This window comes from Arctopsyche grandis, chromosome 12 (assembly GCF_051622035.1).
Source record: "Arctopsyche grandis isolate Sample6627 chromosome 12, ASM5162203v2, whole genome shotgun sequence".
NCBI lineage: Eukaryota > Metazoa > Arthropoda > Insecta > Trichoptera > Hydropsychidae > Arctopsyche > Arctopsyche grandis.
In genome coordinates, this window is record NC_135366.1 from 17106965 (window position 1) to 17122274 (window position 15310).

General features: G+C 35.8%; 3 protein-coding genes and 1 long non-coding RNA gene across 4 annotated transcripts in view; 2 read left to right on the forward strand and 2 right to left on the reverse strand.

Annotated features, from left to right (window-relative positions):
* LOC143920291 (uncharacterized) overlaps positions 1-15310 on the forward strand; it is a 319990-nt gene that overhangs the window by 41538 nt on the left and 263142 nt on the right. The window lies entirely within an intron of this gene.
* Positions 1-15310, reverse strand: part of LOC143920299 (uncharacterized) — a 319815-nt gene that overhangs the window by 41362 nt on the left and 263143 nt on the right. The window lies entirely within an intron of this gene.
* Positions 1305-3040, reverse strand: B9d1 (B9 domain-containing protein 1). Its single transcript, XM_077442757.1, has 5 exons — positions 2945-3040; positions 2546-2835; positions 2213-2440; positions 2029-2130; positions 1305-1942 (listed from the first exon to the last, which is right to left on the reverse strand). The coding sequence occupies exons 2-4, from the start codon at positions 2820-2822 to the stop codon at positions 2030-2032; spliced, it is 606 nt and encodes a 201-aa protein (XP_077298883.1). The 5' UTR covers positions 2823-2835; positions 2945-3040; the 3' UTR covers positions 1305-1942; position 2029.
* On the forward strand, positions 7016-11828 carry LOC143919525 (uncharacterized). The gene is made up of 3 exons (XM_077441878.1): positions 7016-7348; positions 8361-8838; positions 8915-11828. Exons 1-3 carry the CDS (start codon positions 7253-7255, stop codon positions 11614-11616), a joined length of 3276 nt encoding a protein of 1091 aa, XP_077298004.1. The 5' UTR covers positions 7016-7252; the 3' UTR covers positions 11617-11828.

The window sequence follows — 15310 nt, forward strand, 5'->3', positions numbered from 1 at the left end:
GTAGTAGAACTAGATGAACAAACTTCCGAGATGTCTCCGAAATTAAATTTCCGAGAGATTTGACTGAATTCTGAGAATATTTCAAGATGGCGTGTTTGTTATATATTATGAAATATGTAGTTGAAGGAATTTTTAATATCTAATATCAACATTCATCTGAAAATTCATACTTAAAAGAAAATTTTATATACATATACAATATCGAATAAATAATTTCAAATCAAATATGTTTACCATCTTTAATAAAATGTAGAAAAGATATTGAAATGCATACATATATTATTCGTATCAAAATGTATGTGTTTATAATAATAAAATTAATGGTTATTCATAAATGACGATTGAGTAATATTAACTTGTTTTAACCTATTTATTTCAACATTGTTAGCCGTAATAAATGGTAATAAAAAGAGGAAAATACTCTTGAAAGCAACTGATTGAACACATTTTTCATATAAATGCATCAGCCTCAGTAATAAAACCGTAATGGTTATATTTTGTTATCGCACATAAAAGAGAATGAAGGCTGTACGGATTTGTCGACATTGATTTAATTAAATCTCTCTACCGCCCTCAAAATGAAAATTGACAATCTCGAAATCGACATAACGTCGGCAATTTATGGCCTACGAAAAAAATATAACACGACACGAATGCAAGCGACGCGGAGAGATTTATAGCGTTTTGCAATTTAATCAACAGGACACATCACGTCTTTGGACGTACTCTGGATTCGACGTGCAAAATTTGCGGAAAAACCCTGCACCATGGCACTTCAATTTTTAATACCCGTTTCGCTTGAAATAAAATCCGAAAAAACCAGACGATCATGAATATAAAATGAACATGAGCCGTTGCGTTTAAAATGGTGACAGAATTGCACGAATTGCATAATCCATCGTTGAAACATTACACCGACCGTTCGCTGTTTCCACTTTTTCTGCATATAAATTGTAAAACTGCCACGAGAATACTAATGGGTGAAAATCCGTCACATAATAGTGCATATCCGTATTAACTGAATTGTCAACAAAAATATACATTTTTAAATGAAATCTGTATGTGTATAATTTTTATATTAAATCTTTATTTAATATAAAAATTATACACATGATGTTCATTTTAATCTTTATCATTATAATATTCATCAGCATTATAATATTCATTTTAAATCTTTATTTGTATAACTTATGAAAAAAGTAACAAAACCATTAAAATGATTCATAGGCACTACATCTTAAACTAAAAACAAAATTAATTCAAAGTATGATTGATTAGGAATGGAAAAACTTAAACACTACAAAAATCTTTGAAACCATATATTTTTTAAATATAATACATCTGCATATATACATAGGTTATTTATCAAAATAGTATTATTATATTTTAAAATATACGTTAATTTACATATATAAATCTCACCACATACAAAAGTCTTAAACAGTTAACAAACTAGAATAGAAAAAATTATGTGAGACCTAAAAAAAATATCTCTTATGTATGTACATACAAATGTAATATTAGATCTATTATCAAAATCATAATTAAAAAATTGATCAAGTTCTACTGGAAACTACATACATACATATTACTAAATTTTGATTAATTAAATTAAAATTACAAGTTAGTAGTTCTAACAAAATTATTTTATATAATCCTTTATTGCACATATTTCAACATGTATAATAAACCTTTCAGCATTGATCAGTGAATTAAATTTATCTCTGACATTGTAAAATTGTAATGTAAATCCAATTTGATTATGTAATTCGATGTAAGTTCTCAATTTCGATTTCCAACTATCCTCACAAAATGGATACACGAATTTTAAATTGGAATCAATTTTGTACTTCAAATTCGCTGGTAAACTGTAATATTTATACCGAAACAGTCTGACATTTACCGACATTAAAAATTGCATTTAAGTTCCAATACAAATTGCCTGAAAGCAAAAATCATATCATATAGATGTTAAGAAAATATAATACAACCATTATATAATTCACGTATACATATATGTATATTTACCTTATGAAACTCCAGAAATGTTGTCATATCCAAGATCTTTCAATCCTTTTGATATCAGATTTAAAGAAACATTGACAGTTCCATAAGATTTAGTTCTGAGCACTATATAATGATAAATGTAAGCTTTGTTATAATAAATATGAAAATTTAAAGCATGTATTTATATTTACATAAATGTACTCACAATAATTATCATTCCCTTCAGAAATTACACTCGGATTGATAAGTTCCGGTGTTTTACCGGTAATCCACGACATAAAATTTCCAAACGGTGTATCAGGCCTAGGTGCAAATAATGGCACTTTAACATGTCTCACTCCGTGTGTAGTCGGAAAATGAGTTCGACCATATCCGACGATTGTCTCCATTCCCCAAGAGTTCATACCATAAACAGAGAAAACCAATTGTGGCCCTTCAAAAACCAAACATAAATCAGGACATGAAACTTAATTCAGAAATAAAGTACATTGCAATGAACGGTTTTAAATAATAATTGTGAATTTAAAAAAATACACACATCCAAACGGCGTATTCGATCTGTATGCCACATCGATTGGAAAATTCACAACAATGACATCACCATATTCAACTTCTGCCGTCTGTGACAGAGCACCTTGTTGACCATTAAGTAATGTCCATCCAGCACCTGCAACTATTTCATATCGTATGACAACAGATTGTCCTTGTGAACACGCTTCTAACTGGATAGTTTCTATACTTCCTCCAAATTTTGTCAAAAAGTGTATTTCTACTTCAGATTCTGTTTCTAAATCGTCATTATTTAAGTCTTCCATTATATATGATTATCTGAAATTTAAAAATAAGAAGTATGTAAAAAAAATGCAAAAATATTAATATTGAATTTCATTATTTTTAGAATAAGTTAATTAAATTATTAACAAAATGCAAATAGTACTTGAAGGGTATATGTACTAAGAAAAGTTCTGCGACTGCACAAGCGGCACTCGAACATTGTTTACATGTCAATTTGCTTGACAACCAGTTCACTAATAACACTCAAAATATGAACCATAGCTTATATTCTACCATTATATGAAAATCTGAATTTGTAATAGTTTTCATAGAATTTGATTCAAAAACTTAATATACACTCTTCATTTTCAACCTAAGTTTTGTTCTAAATTTATTTTTTCACTTGAATCTAGACGTTTTTGTGAATCGTAAAACATATAATATTTTCATATGTTAACCCTTAAGAGCGGTCGCCAACTGTCGACTGTGGAACGTAAAAAGCATAAGTTCTATGATGCTGACTCTGTTTTAGAGCCAAATCTGACTCAAGATAAAACGCTCAAACTTATAACATACACAATTATGTCGCGATAAAGATTTATTTACATGGACACCGCCAAAATTCTATATTTGCTACAAAATAGAATATAGCTCTAATCCATTATTTTGATCTCCACGACTCTTCGGTGTTATTATAAGGACGTCGTCATTTTTTTAAATAAAACCCCTCGTTTTAGTAGAGGAAACTATATAATCTTTGATCATGTCAGTGCCGGCCTTACACCCATAGTGCCCTCAGGCAATTTTTTCTAAGCGTTCCTAGAATTTTTTTAAAAAAAATTGGTTACCATCCTCCTTTTTCCAGACTTGGAACCGGCAGCAAAGTGGTTAACAAGGTTTCACAACAACAGGTGGATTTAAAAATAAATAAAGAAAATAATATTTCAGAAGTAAACTTTCCGAGCCTTTCTTTCAGCAAAATCTTTAATTAAAGCTGAAAAATCAAGATTTTCAGGGATATCATTTTCAGTAGATAGAGTTTCAAAATTGGAAAGTCTATTTAGTGACATTGTAGACCAGAGATAAGTTTTAATCAATTTAAGTTTCGAAAAACTACGTTCACCACTTGTGTGTGTCAGATAATAAGGAATTATCTAAGGAATGATTCTAACACGTGACCAGTTAGAATCTTCCAGCGATATATTGAAACTGAAAATAGTGTAAACAATCTTTGAAGAATACCGAAAAAAGTTTGCGATATCCGACGAAAGGGTCTTTCAGAGTGTATTCGTTAAGGGGTGGTGGCTTTAAGGGTCGAATTGTTTGACCTTTAAAGGTCTGTTCATACCTATCCAGCACGACCCGTATCCTGTAGGTATCCTGCAAGTACGGACAGTATTCTTTAGTACATTATATATGGACGCGCATGAATGCGTAAATGCGCATGCGCGAATAGAGTATGAATACTTTCATATAATGTACCAAAGAATATCCTATCCTATCCGCACTTGCATGACACCTGCAGGATACGGGTCGTGCTGGATAGGTATTTTATTTTTTTTATTTTATTGTTACAATCAATATACACTCGTCATTACAGATTGCTCAAATGCGACGAGTGTACGTTTAACGGTCAGAAATACAATATACATATACAATCAGAATACATAGCATATAATTAGCCAGCAGCATAGCTCGGACGTTAAGCTTCTGCTTACCGTCAAGAAGGTGCCGGGTTCTATCCCTGAATGAAAATGAATTTTTCAGAGTATGCTGTTGGTCAGACCTGGATTTGTGACTCCAGGTTGATCGTTTCCTATCAGAGTTTGCCAATTTTCTCTGATTTCATTGTTGAAACGGTTCCCGGAAAAAAAAAATTGGCTAAAAATCCTTCCTACCTACAATGTCACCACTATTTGAAATTTGATGGATGTACAATAAATATTTATGTACAATTCATAGATGTCTCGTTAATTTGCGAGTTTTTTCAGTGTCTCGCAATTCAACGACTTATAATAAAAAAATGCTGCATTTGTATTTGTAATTGGCCAGGAAGGCGCATTGGGATTTACCTGTAAGGCCTTCCTGGTATATATGTAAAATAAAAATATAAAAATATAAATATAACAATTAATCAGAAATAATAATCATAGAGACATCTATGGATTACTTTTAGATTTTATATACATATAATAAATACGAAAGTATAGATATGTCTATAGAGATATCTATAGATTTCAGATTACTGTGCATAATTTTTACAAATTATACACAGACAGATTTTTGTGACAACAGGAAATTATCTAATACCAATTTTTCAGGAACCGTTACAGCAATGATTAGATAAAATTGGCAAACTCTAATAGAGAAACGATCGATTTGGAGTCACAAAACCCCCAAACCTAACCAGCAGTTTGACGATGACTCGAACCTTCGGTCTCAGTGATGCTAATTATATACGCTACCATTAACCAAACTGCTGGCTATGAACAAACCTTGAAGCGTATAACTTTATTTTAATTCGTGTATCAATTTGTAGGCATATAGTACAACTGAAATGATCTCATCAGGTCACTGCGACACATATCCAGGAAAGTCATTAACGCATGGCACACGCTCGCCTCGTCAAAAGGTCGACACGTGTTTCTATACACGTATCTGGGAAACAAAGGAAGAACACACTGAACCCATAAAAACCACGAACTACGTCCAGGCGTATGAACTCATAAAACCACGCTCGCGAGTACCAAGAACAAAAGATGTGCACACGACACACTTCAACCCAAAACGTTTATAAAGCAACGCAGCAACCTCCACCGGCAGAGTGAGCCTCTGGAGTTCAAACAGATCACTTCTCCGAAGAAACCTCTTCGTACATACAATAAACATTGTACCAATTGAACTATGGGAACTAGTCTTATTGTGAAGGTCTTCTTCACCACCAGTCCGCCATGTATTGTAGACAGATTCGTCTGTGTTCGGTATTAATACAACTATATGTTGAATGTGATATTTATTTGGTAGTAACACGTATACACAAGTATGGTTAATTGTTGGTAAAAGTATGTCGTTCAGAGGTCTCTGGATGTGGTAGAGTGTCGCTGGCTCGGCATTCGGCTATGTCCGGCTAGTCTCTGGATACGGTAGAGTGTCGCTGGCTCGGCATTCGGCTATGTTCAGCAAGTCTCTGGATACGGCAGTGTGTTGCTGGCTCGGTGTTCGGCTATGTTCGGCTAGTCTCTAGATACGGTAGAGTGTCGCTGGCTCGGCATTCGGCTATGTCCGGCTAGTCTCTGGATACGGTAGAGTGTCGCTGGCTCGGCATTCGGCTATGTTCGGAAGGTCTCTGGATACGGCAGTGTGTTGCTGGCTCGTCCGGCTGGTTGATCTTCCAAGTCCGCGTAGTGTAGTGGTGGCTGGTCAGGAGCTGTATGTCGACGCTTGCTGCTGTGGGTCGACTCTTGCTGCTGTGGGTCGACTGGCGTTGTTTGGGTTGTACCTCCTTTTATAGTGTTTCTGGAATCGCCTGACCGATGGTGGTGGTTTGTTGATGCGTAAGAAAGGAATGCACTTTTGTCGAGGCGTAGAATTTTCTGGAACGCTTGATGGAAGTGGTTATTGATGCGTGCAAGCATTTAGTTGTTGATGCGTACGAAAGGAATTTGCTTTCGTCGAGGCGTAGAATTTTCTGGAATGCTTGATGGAAGTGGTTATTGATGCGTACGAGAGGAATTTGCTTTCGTCGAGGCGTAGAATTTTCTGGAATGCTTGATGCTGTTCCGCTCGATGTATTTTGTTGTTGCGGAATATTCTCGAAGGTTTCGATGACGATGACGACGACGAGATTCCTACAGAACAAAAATAAACGATCCTCTTTCAAACTACACAACACGTGTTTCGTTAGACCGGGATACGGTCAACATACCTTCCCTGTCTTACAAATTCTTTTCCGAAACCAACCGTTGAAATCAACGGCCACAACACTAGTCATAAAATAAAAATAAAAACGTCGAAAAAGGAGAACATTTTATTTTTGAATTCTAATATAAGTTGTCGTCGTCGTCTTCACAAAAAAAACGTCCAGAATAATTGTTTTCCCAGAGCCTGGGATCGCTATCGTAGGCCCTGTGTACTATTTGAATACAAACGACTGCAGTATTTCCCCTCAAAGGGTTTATAAGTGGAACGCTGGACCACAATGTAAATATGTATGTAGATCATTTGTTAAATTGGTAGTATTCGAGGGACGAGTGTGACGGTCGGTCGGTCGGTGGGGGTCGGTAAGCGTAGTACATAGCAGCGGTAGCGATAGGTTAGTAAGCTCGCGCGCCGTGCATTGAGTGCGCCTGACTCCCGGCGTTGTGGGCGAGTAGGTGGAAGTGGAAGTGTAGGTGTCTGTCGCGAGATGTCGCGTCGCGCCGCTGGCCATTGTGGGCGGTGCGGGGCGCGGGCAGCGGGGTGAGGCCGCGCCATGTCGGGCGGCCAGCTGCCCCCACTCAGGCCAACTCACCACGCCACGCCACCCTCGGCCAACCCTCACCCGCCTCAGGCCTGGAACCATCTGCAGGTAAACCCCACCGCTCCCCCCCTCCCCTCCCCCGCGCGTCTCCTGACGACCCGCTCCCCGCGAAGCCTGCGCCCTCCGCGCCCCCGCCCCAGCTCCCACCCCGCACGTCCTCGCCGACCGGCCCTCCACCCGCTTCTGCTCCGCACCCCTCCGCCCTCCCCGCCCGTGCGCCCAGCGTGGCTGAACACCACGCTCCACGGTCCACGGTCTAAACGCACACATCCACATCCACACCCAAAATACTAAACAATCCGCACATTCATTTATAAATACAAACAGTGCTGCCACATCACAATTTTCCAAATACAAACTCGAACCATTTCCCTTCGCCATGAACGAACGAACGTTCGAATTTTCAGAAGCTTTTCTCAAATCAAACATTTAACAACCTCGTCGAATTACTATTTTCAGTTTATAATAATATAACACATTCAATATCAGATTGTACAATAATTGATAGATTTGCAATTTTGCATTTTCTTTTATATTTGTCGTTATCAGTCAACTGGTTTGATGTGTAATCTCTCCCACGGCACGATCAAAAGTTTTCTACATTTGACGAACCCTTGCTATGACGATTTCGTCTCGTTTTCTAATGTAAAATTCGTTTATTGGCAATGAAATGCATCCATATGTGTTGTAATATTTGTTTATGTGCAATATCCAGTCGAAACTATGTAGGATTAATACGACAAAGTTAATGTTTGTTTATAATGAATATTCCATCTTGTGTATGTATATAATTAGCTACGACATTTCATCAAAATGTAAAACATACAATGAGTTGTGCTGCTATTACAGGATTAGCAATAAATTCCAACGATACAATAGTCGTTATCTCGATTTACACAGTTGTTTCTACAAACTACTAGTGTAGTATAAAATTTCTAATATAATAGTAAAACTATATTATTGGAATGTTTTAATTTGTATAACGTTTGTCGTTCATTATAAATCATATTAAAAGTATTTGTCATATTGTGTTACTACATCTTAGATCTGTTTATTTTAGGTTCCGAACTTTTATCAGCGTCAGCCACAAGCGGCCCACATGTCGTCCGATCGGCCGTTGTCGCATTCGCCATTAACGTGGCACACTCCTACGCCTCCCGAGCACCAGCAAAGTATGAAAGCGGCGCCTAACTTATTCCGACACACGCCGACTCCTCCGGACATACAGATTCTCAAGAGTTCATCTAATCCATATCGACATACCCCGACACCTCCCGATAGAGACACTCTGAAGTCGTACAGGCACACGCCGACGCCACCAGATGTACAAAATATCAAAAGCGCTCCAAACTCCTTGTATAGACATACTCCAACACCGCCAGATATAGCGCATTCGATAAAAAGCACAGCCTCCTTGTACAGACATACTCCACCTCCTGACGGACATAAGGGCCCGTCAAATCCTCTTTTCAATTTACAGCAGATGATATCAGATAATCGGAATTTGCAGGCTGCTCGTGTAAATGAATCTTTAAGAGGTATGATAGAAATCATTTCGATGTTAACTTTTCGACCTATATTTTTGATGTTGATTTTATTTTTTAATGATTTTAGAAAACTTCCGCGCTGATGCCTTGGGATTTTCCCGACAGTCTCCTGGTTTAGTGTTAGGTTCTATGGATCTTTCGGTGACCCGATCGCCTAAAAATGGCAATCAAAACGGAGAAACTGGACTACCAATAAGTTTATCAGTCAGAGATGCTACGAAAATCAATAGTTTGGACTCTGCTGAAATTACGAAGATTCATCAAGTGCCATCAGGCTATAATGTAACAAAAGTTGTAGAACTTTCAAAGTCATCGAGCCCCACACCTAGTTCTATGAGTCAGAGTTCTAATAGTCCCAAATCTCCTAAATCGACGAGTAAACGACCTGTGAAAAAAGTCGATTCAATATTAGAGCGATTGAACAGTGGTAGTGATGGTGTTGTCATAATGCCCGTTCAGCACACGCCGTCACCTCATTCTGTAATAGTGAGTGCTCACTCGTTGGAGGACAGCAACAGCCGAGGTTCGTCCTCGTCTTGTAATATCACGCCAGTTATAAGCAGCTCAAATTATCCACCTTGTGAGACGTCCAACATGGAAAAAGCGACATCTATAATCAAGACGAACCACCCGTTACCGCCATCGGAAAATTCTCAAAGTTCACAAAGTGCATCGAGTGTTTATACAGATATAAATTCCGTTATGGGAATCAAAGAACCTCACGCATTAGAATCTCATTCTGTTATAAAAGAAAGTATCTCGGCTATAAAGGATGATTTGCTTCCTACGAATTATTTAAACGAAGACTCAAATGGATCGTCGAGCGATAGCAGTAGGTCGAGGAGGCGACGTAAACAATTAAAGACCACAAAAGTAGAAAGTGAAGATAATAATTTCAATTTAACCCCATCTTTGAATGCTGCCGTGCAAAATCTCGCCAATACAAACAATGATCAGCATATTAGTGTAAATAACGATGATCGAATGAGTTCCGACAGTCGTACGTCTATAGCGAATCCTCAAGATGCAAACTTAGGTGCACAAAATCAAATTTCTAATCAAAATTCTAGTATAAATATGTCAGCAGACAGTAGAATAATACAAGAAATCGGACAAATGAGTAACGAAGAAAACTCAATTTCAGTTGTATCGAAAGCTAGAAGAAAAACTTGTTCAGAATCTGAAACTATCGATGATATCGCAGCTATGATAGCTTCGACGAATTCACCATCTACAACAATTAAAGAACCCGCCATCACAAGCACTGTTCATGATTTAAATCCGTTTGCAACACTTTCATCGAAATCACCTGTGGCCAATTCAATTGATGATAATTTAGATCAAGTCTTAGGCAGTCCACCTACCAAACAAATTGAAATGAATAATATTCCTCATGAATCCCACATACAACTGGAACATAGCAAAATTGATAGTCAATTAAATTCAACCGATACAAATGTCAACAATGATCAAATTAAAGACGAAGCAAAACTCTTCGGTGAAGAAAGTATGTCACAAGATAAGGATAAATCTCAGTTGAAAACTAGCTTTGTCGAAGTTGAAAACGAACTTGAAAAAATGTTTGCTGGCATCGAAGAGGCTGATTCGAGCGTGGCTGATAAGCCACTCGATATGTTTACCGATCCCAAATTAGAAAATGACTCGAGTATGTTAAATGAAACTCCTCTTAATCAAAACGAAAGGTCAGCAAAAAAGAAACGAGGTCCAAAGAGTGTTAACGATGGTGCATCCACGGGACGTTTATCCAGCGATGAAAGCACGCCAAAGAAAAGACAAAAACCTACCAAGAGAAAAGCTGCAGCTGACTCCAATAGAAACAATAAGAAGAAGAAGCTACTGGTGTCCAATAAAAAGATAAATAAAAAGTTTGATCCACTGCCACCTAAAGACGCGTACGATTCGGGAAGCAACGCAAGTTCGAGCAAGTCTCGCGGTCCGTATGTTCAAATCAAAGGTCCTAGAGATTCACCCCTATCGGTGAACGTCATCAACACGCCAATCCAAGAAGAAGACGTCGACAAACCACTGCAAAAGATCAGAAATCTTAAGGGAAAGCTAACTTTGAAAACAGATATTAATTTTAGAAACAAAGTCAAGTCGAAAGGTTTGCACACGAGTACTTTGAGTATGAAATATGACGCCACAACGACGGACACCAGTTGGATTTGCGTATTTTGCAAAAGAGGCCCACACACACGCCACAACGGCAGCACAACTACCATCATAAACGGCAGATCACAGTATTTGGGTGACCTATTCGGACCGTATATAGTGACCACGGATTGTCCGGACTATTCCTACATGATGAGCGATCCGCACGACGCGCTATTCAAGGGCAAAATCAATAGGCACAATTCATTCCTTCAAAACAAGCAATCTCAAAGAGGGAAGAAAATCAAATTAGACTCGGAAAGTAGTGAATGTGACAAGACAGTTTTTCCAAACGAGGAAATGTACTTCGGCATGACTGAGGCGGGAGCGAACGCGTTCGAAATTTGGCTGCACGAGGAGTGCGCTGTGTGGGCTCCGGGTCTGTATTTGGTGGGGCCCAAAATTGTAGGGCTGGAGGCAGCCGTCTGGAGTTGTTGCACGATGCGCTGCGACCTGTGCAGTGTTTTAGGAGCGACGGTCGCCTGCGTCAAACGCGGCTGCCAAAAGACTATGCACGTGAACTGCGCCCGCACCGACACGTGGTCGCTGAGCGAAGATAACTTTATGGTATATTGCAAGGAACATAAACTGCCTTGACAAACTTCCGACGTCGAATCATGTCATTCTTAACCAAGTATTTTCATATACCATATAGGACTTTTTTTGAACCGATTTTGTTTAATCACTCATTTATATGTAGATATGTGTAGTGAATGAGTTGTTTGTTGTTTTTTTTTTTTTTGAGCTTCTGTCGAGTGAATACAGCCTGTGATTGAGCAACGACTATTGTTCAACTTTGAACAGTGACCAAAAATGTACGTTTATTGTGAATTTAAAATTGGTACGATGTATTTTATTATCATTGACATATTTAATTATATATATATCTATATATACATTTTTAGAGTTTTAAGTTTTAGTTCTCCGGTTGTAACGAGTTTAATTTATACGATGTTCGGGTTACCCTTTTTCTGTCATGGACCTAACTGCTGGCCTGCCTTCAGTGAACATGCACCAAATAAATTATATATAAATGCCTATAATATTTGTACAAAAATAATTTGTATTAATGTCTATTACGCTTGTTGCCGTGCACCGTTGATATTTCTCTAAGCATACACACACACACACACGCATGTTGTGTTTGTTAAATATCTCGTTGCACAAATAAAAAAATACAAAATGTCTGTACCGTAACGATATACTTAAATTAGACGTGTAAATCTTCAGTTTGGCGATTAAATTGTACAGTCGTTCTACATCTGTGAGGACGTGGCCCGTACGTGCAAGTGTACAATGTTGACGACGACAATTCTTGTATCGGTTACGGCACTGTAAGGGATTAAGTGTGATTATTGTGGTCGTGGGACGACCACTATGTGAGTGGTGCAAGATTTTTCCCATTATTGCCAGAAGGTATGAGACTGCTATTCGCCGATTATTTATGTGTACCTTAGTATATGATTTAACCTTCACTTTTTGATGTAACGTAGCCGCATTTTTAGCATGTTGGCTCGTCGTTATCTAGTTGCGAATGGAACGCACTAGAAGTCTGTAACTTTCATTTTGAAAGATATCCCAGCATAAAATTTAGTATTTAAGTATTGCAATTTTATAAATCGTAGTGGCCGGTCTTGGGTTTTTTTTTTTTTTTTTTTTTTCTATCAACTTTTGTGTCATTCCATGTGTTTATAGTTTTGACAAAAATAATTATGTATAAAAAACATGACATATGTATATTTTAAAATGTATTTATTTAATGAATTATCATATGTATGCATAGCAATTTTAATCAAATCTGATACCGTTTTCTATTGCAAAAATAAACCTGACGCATTTTTTACGACCTTTATTTATATGTAATGATTTAATTTTTACTTTATGTATATACAAAGTATCATTAGATGAAGTTTTGTGATCGTGAGAAAATTCGACCTCGTTTTATATATATACATATATATTATATATAAACTTGCAATACTTTTTTATACAAAAAATCGAAATAATCACACCGTTTAAGAGTATGCTTAAATATTTGAATTTTACTAATTGTACAAAATAAATCTTAAAGTATCAATCCAACTTTGTTTGACAACTCTAGCGGTCGTCAATCGCAAAGGCCAGAACTTGTGTAATGGTTTATTCAATGGCGCTGTCTCGGTCGTTGCCCTATAAACATTTCCTAGTCCTGGCTCATTGTAATCCACCCCAGATTACACAGTTAGGATTAAGATCAAACTTGCCTTAACGGTTGACTACCTCTCTACTTATATACATAAGTGCATAAATATATATATAATGTATCGTACATGCATCCGTCGGTGGTATGTTTAAGGATGTTTTTAGAATATGAGCATGTAGAGGACCTTAAGTAGATACCTGCTAAATAATGGATTTGTTTTTACATTCACAATATTAAAGACATGTTTGAACTCTTACATTTTTTTTTTATTTATATATCATATGTATTTAGTACAATCTTTAATACAACAGTTATGGCAGTGCAATCACATGTGTTTTTTTACTCACACATGTTGATACTGGGATTAATTGTAACTAAAATAGTTTGCACACAATCAGCTTGCTTAAGTACACTGGGTTTTTTTTTTTTTTTAATGTGAAAGCGTATTTAACATTTATAACTATATTAATTTGCTGATAATTTAGTCTTCCTACAAGTAAAATCTTCGTAAATGTGGAATTGATATCTGCAATTGAAAAGCAATAGCCTAGCCTCATTAATATTAAAAATTCTAGTGAAGAAACGAGTGAATGTCGATATATTATTTATTATAACAATTTGATTTTATATAATTTCTTTTGTCGTGGTTTTCATTGTTAAGTGGTAAAATATTAAAGATTTTATAGTTCAAATTGCAATATATGCAAATCTTGCAAATAATTTTAAAATAGATGATCAATATACATGACGGTTATCAAAATTTGAATAATCGTGAATTTTTGTCGTTCATTATGTATTTAAAAGTAAATGAATCGAGTAAGTAGTCCCATTTATATTGTATTGTGATATTTTTAAATTCACCTGTAATTGAAGATGATAGTCTCCATTAGTTCTCGATCAATTGCTAGTTATGTTACTTAATATTTTATATTAATATAAATATTGAACGTGTTAACCAAGAAGATTAGCACGTTTTAAATGCGCAGCATTGTTGACATTAATTTTTAATATGTTCAAATCAAATAACAAAAAAAGGGCTGATAAATTAACGCTGCAATTATTAAAAAAAAAATCGTTTATCTCTAAATCTAAGTTGATGAAAATTGTATTCCGATTAATAGTCTAATTTTAGAGAGCATAATATTTATATATATACACATATATAATGATAATTTTACTATTATACAATTGAATAATGAAATGATCCACATGTACAAAAAGAAAATTAAAAATGATATTTTGGATACTGTTAAGTATGTCAGAAAAAATATGAATAGCTTAGATGAAAATAAAAAGAATGAATTTGCACTAAAGTGACTCATCAAATAATTGAAAATGTAGAAATTAATTTGCTATGCTTAATCTTACGCCGATCCCAGGATCCTGAGTTTGCACGCACCTGTGGACAATTATAGGAAAATGAAACTAAACTATGACTAATGTGTAGTCATTTATCATTACCTTTAACATACTTTCAATACTTCTGTATATCTGTTGAATAGTGCGAGTGTACTTTTAAATAAATTATTTAACAGTAACTTGTTTTGTAAAGTTTTTGGTATGAAATTATTATTCAAAAACACATCACTGTAAATATAAATAAAATACTCACTTGTTAAATACTAGTTTGATTCATGTACTGAATAAATACAACTAGATGAGAATCACCACAAGACTTCTGCTTTTACGTCATTTTGTTTTATTTTATACATGATTTGTCAAGTCGGTTAAAACCAGGGCTGTGGATTCGCATCAAAATTTACTGACTTGACTCTATTGGTTTTATTTTATGATTCAACTCCAACTTGAACGATTTTAGTACGATGGACTTTTCTTGCAGCAATAATGACGTAGTAAAACTTATAACAAATTAAAGGAATTAAAAAAAATCACTAAAAATTTACACATAAACCAATTTTTTGAAATATTGGTATAAATAAAAAGTAAGTACATTCATAGTATATATGAATGAATTTCATCAAACAAACAAATCAATTAAATAAAAAAATGAGATGGAGGAAATATCGGTTTTGGCCAGAACACAAGAAAATATGTGCAATTCAACGATTTTATTTATAATGTAATTGAAATTCATCATTTTTATAAAGA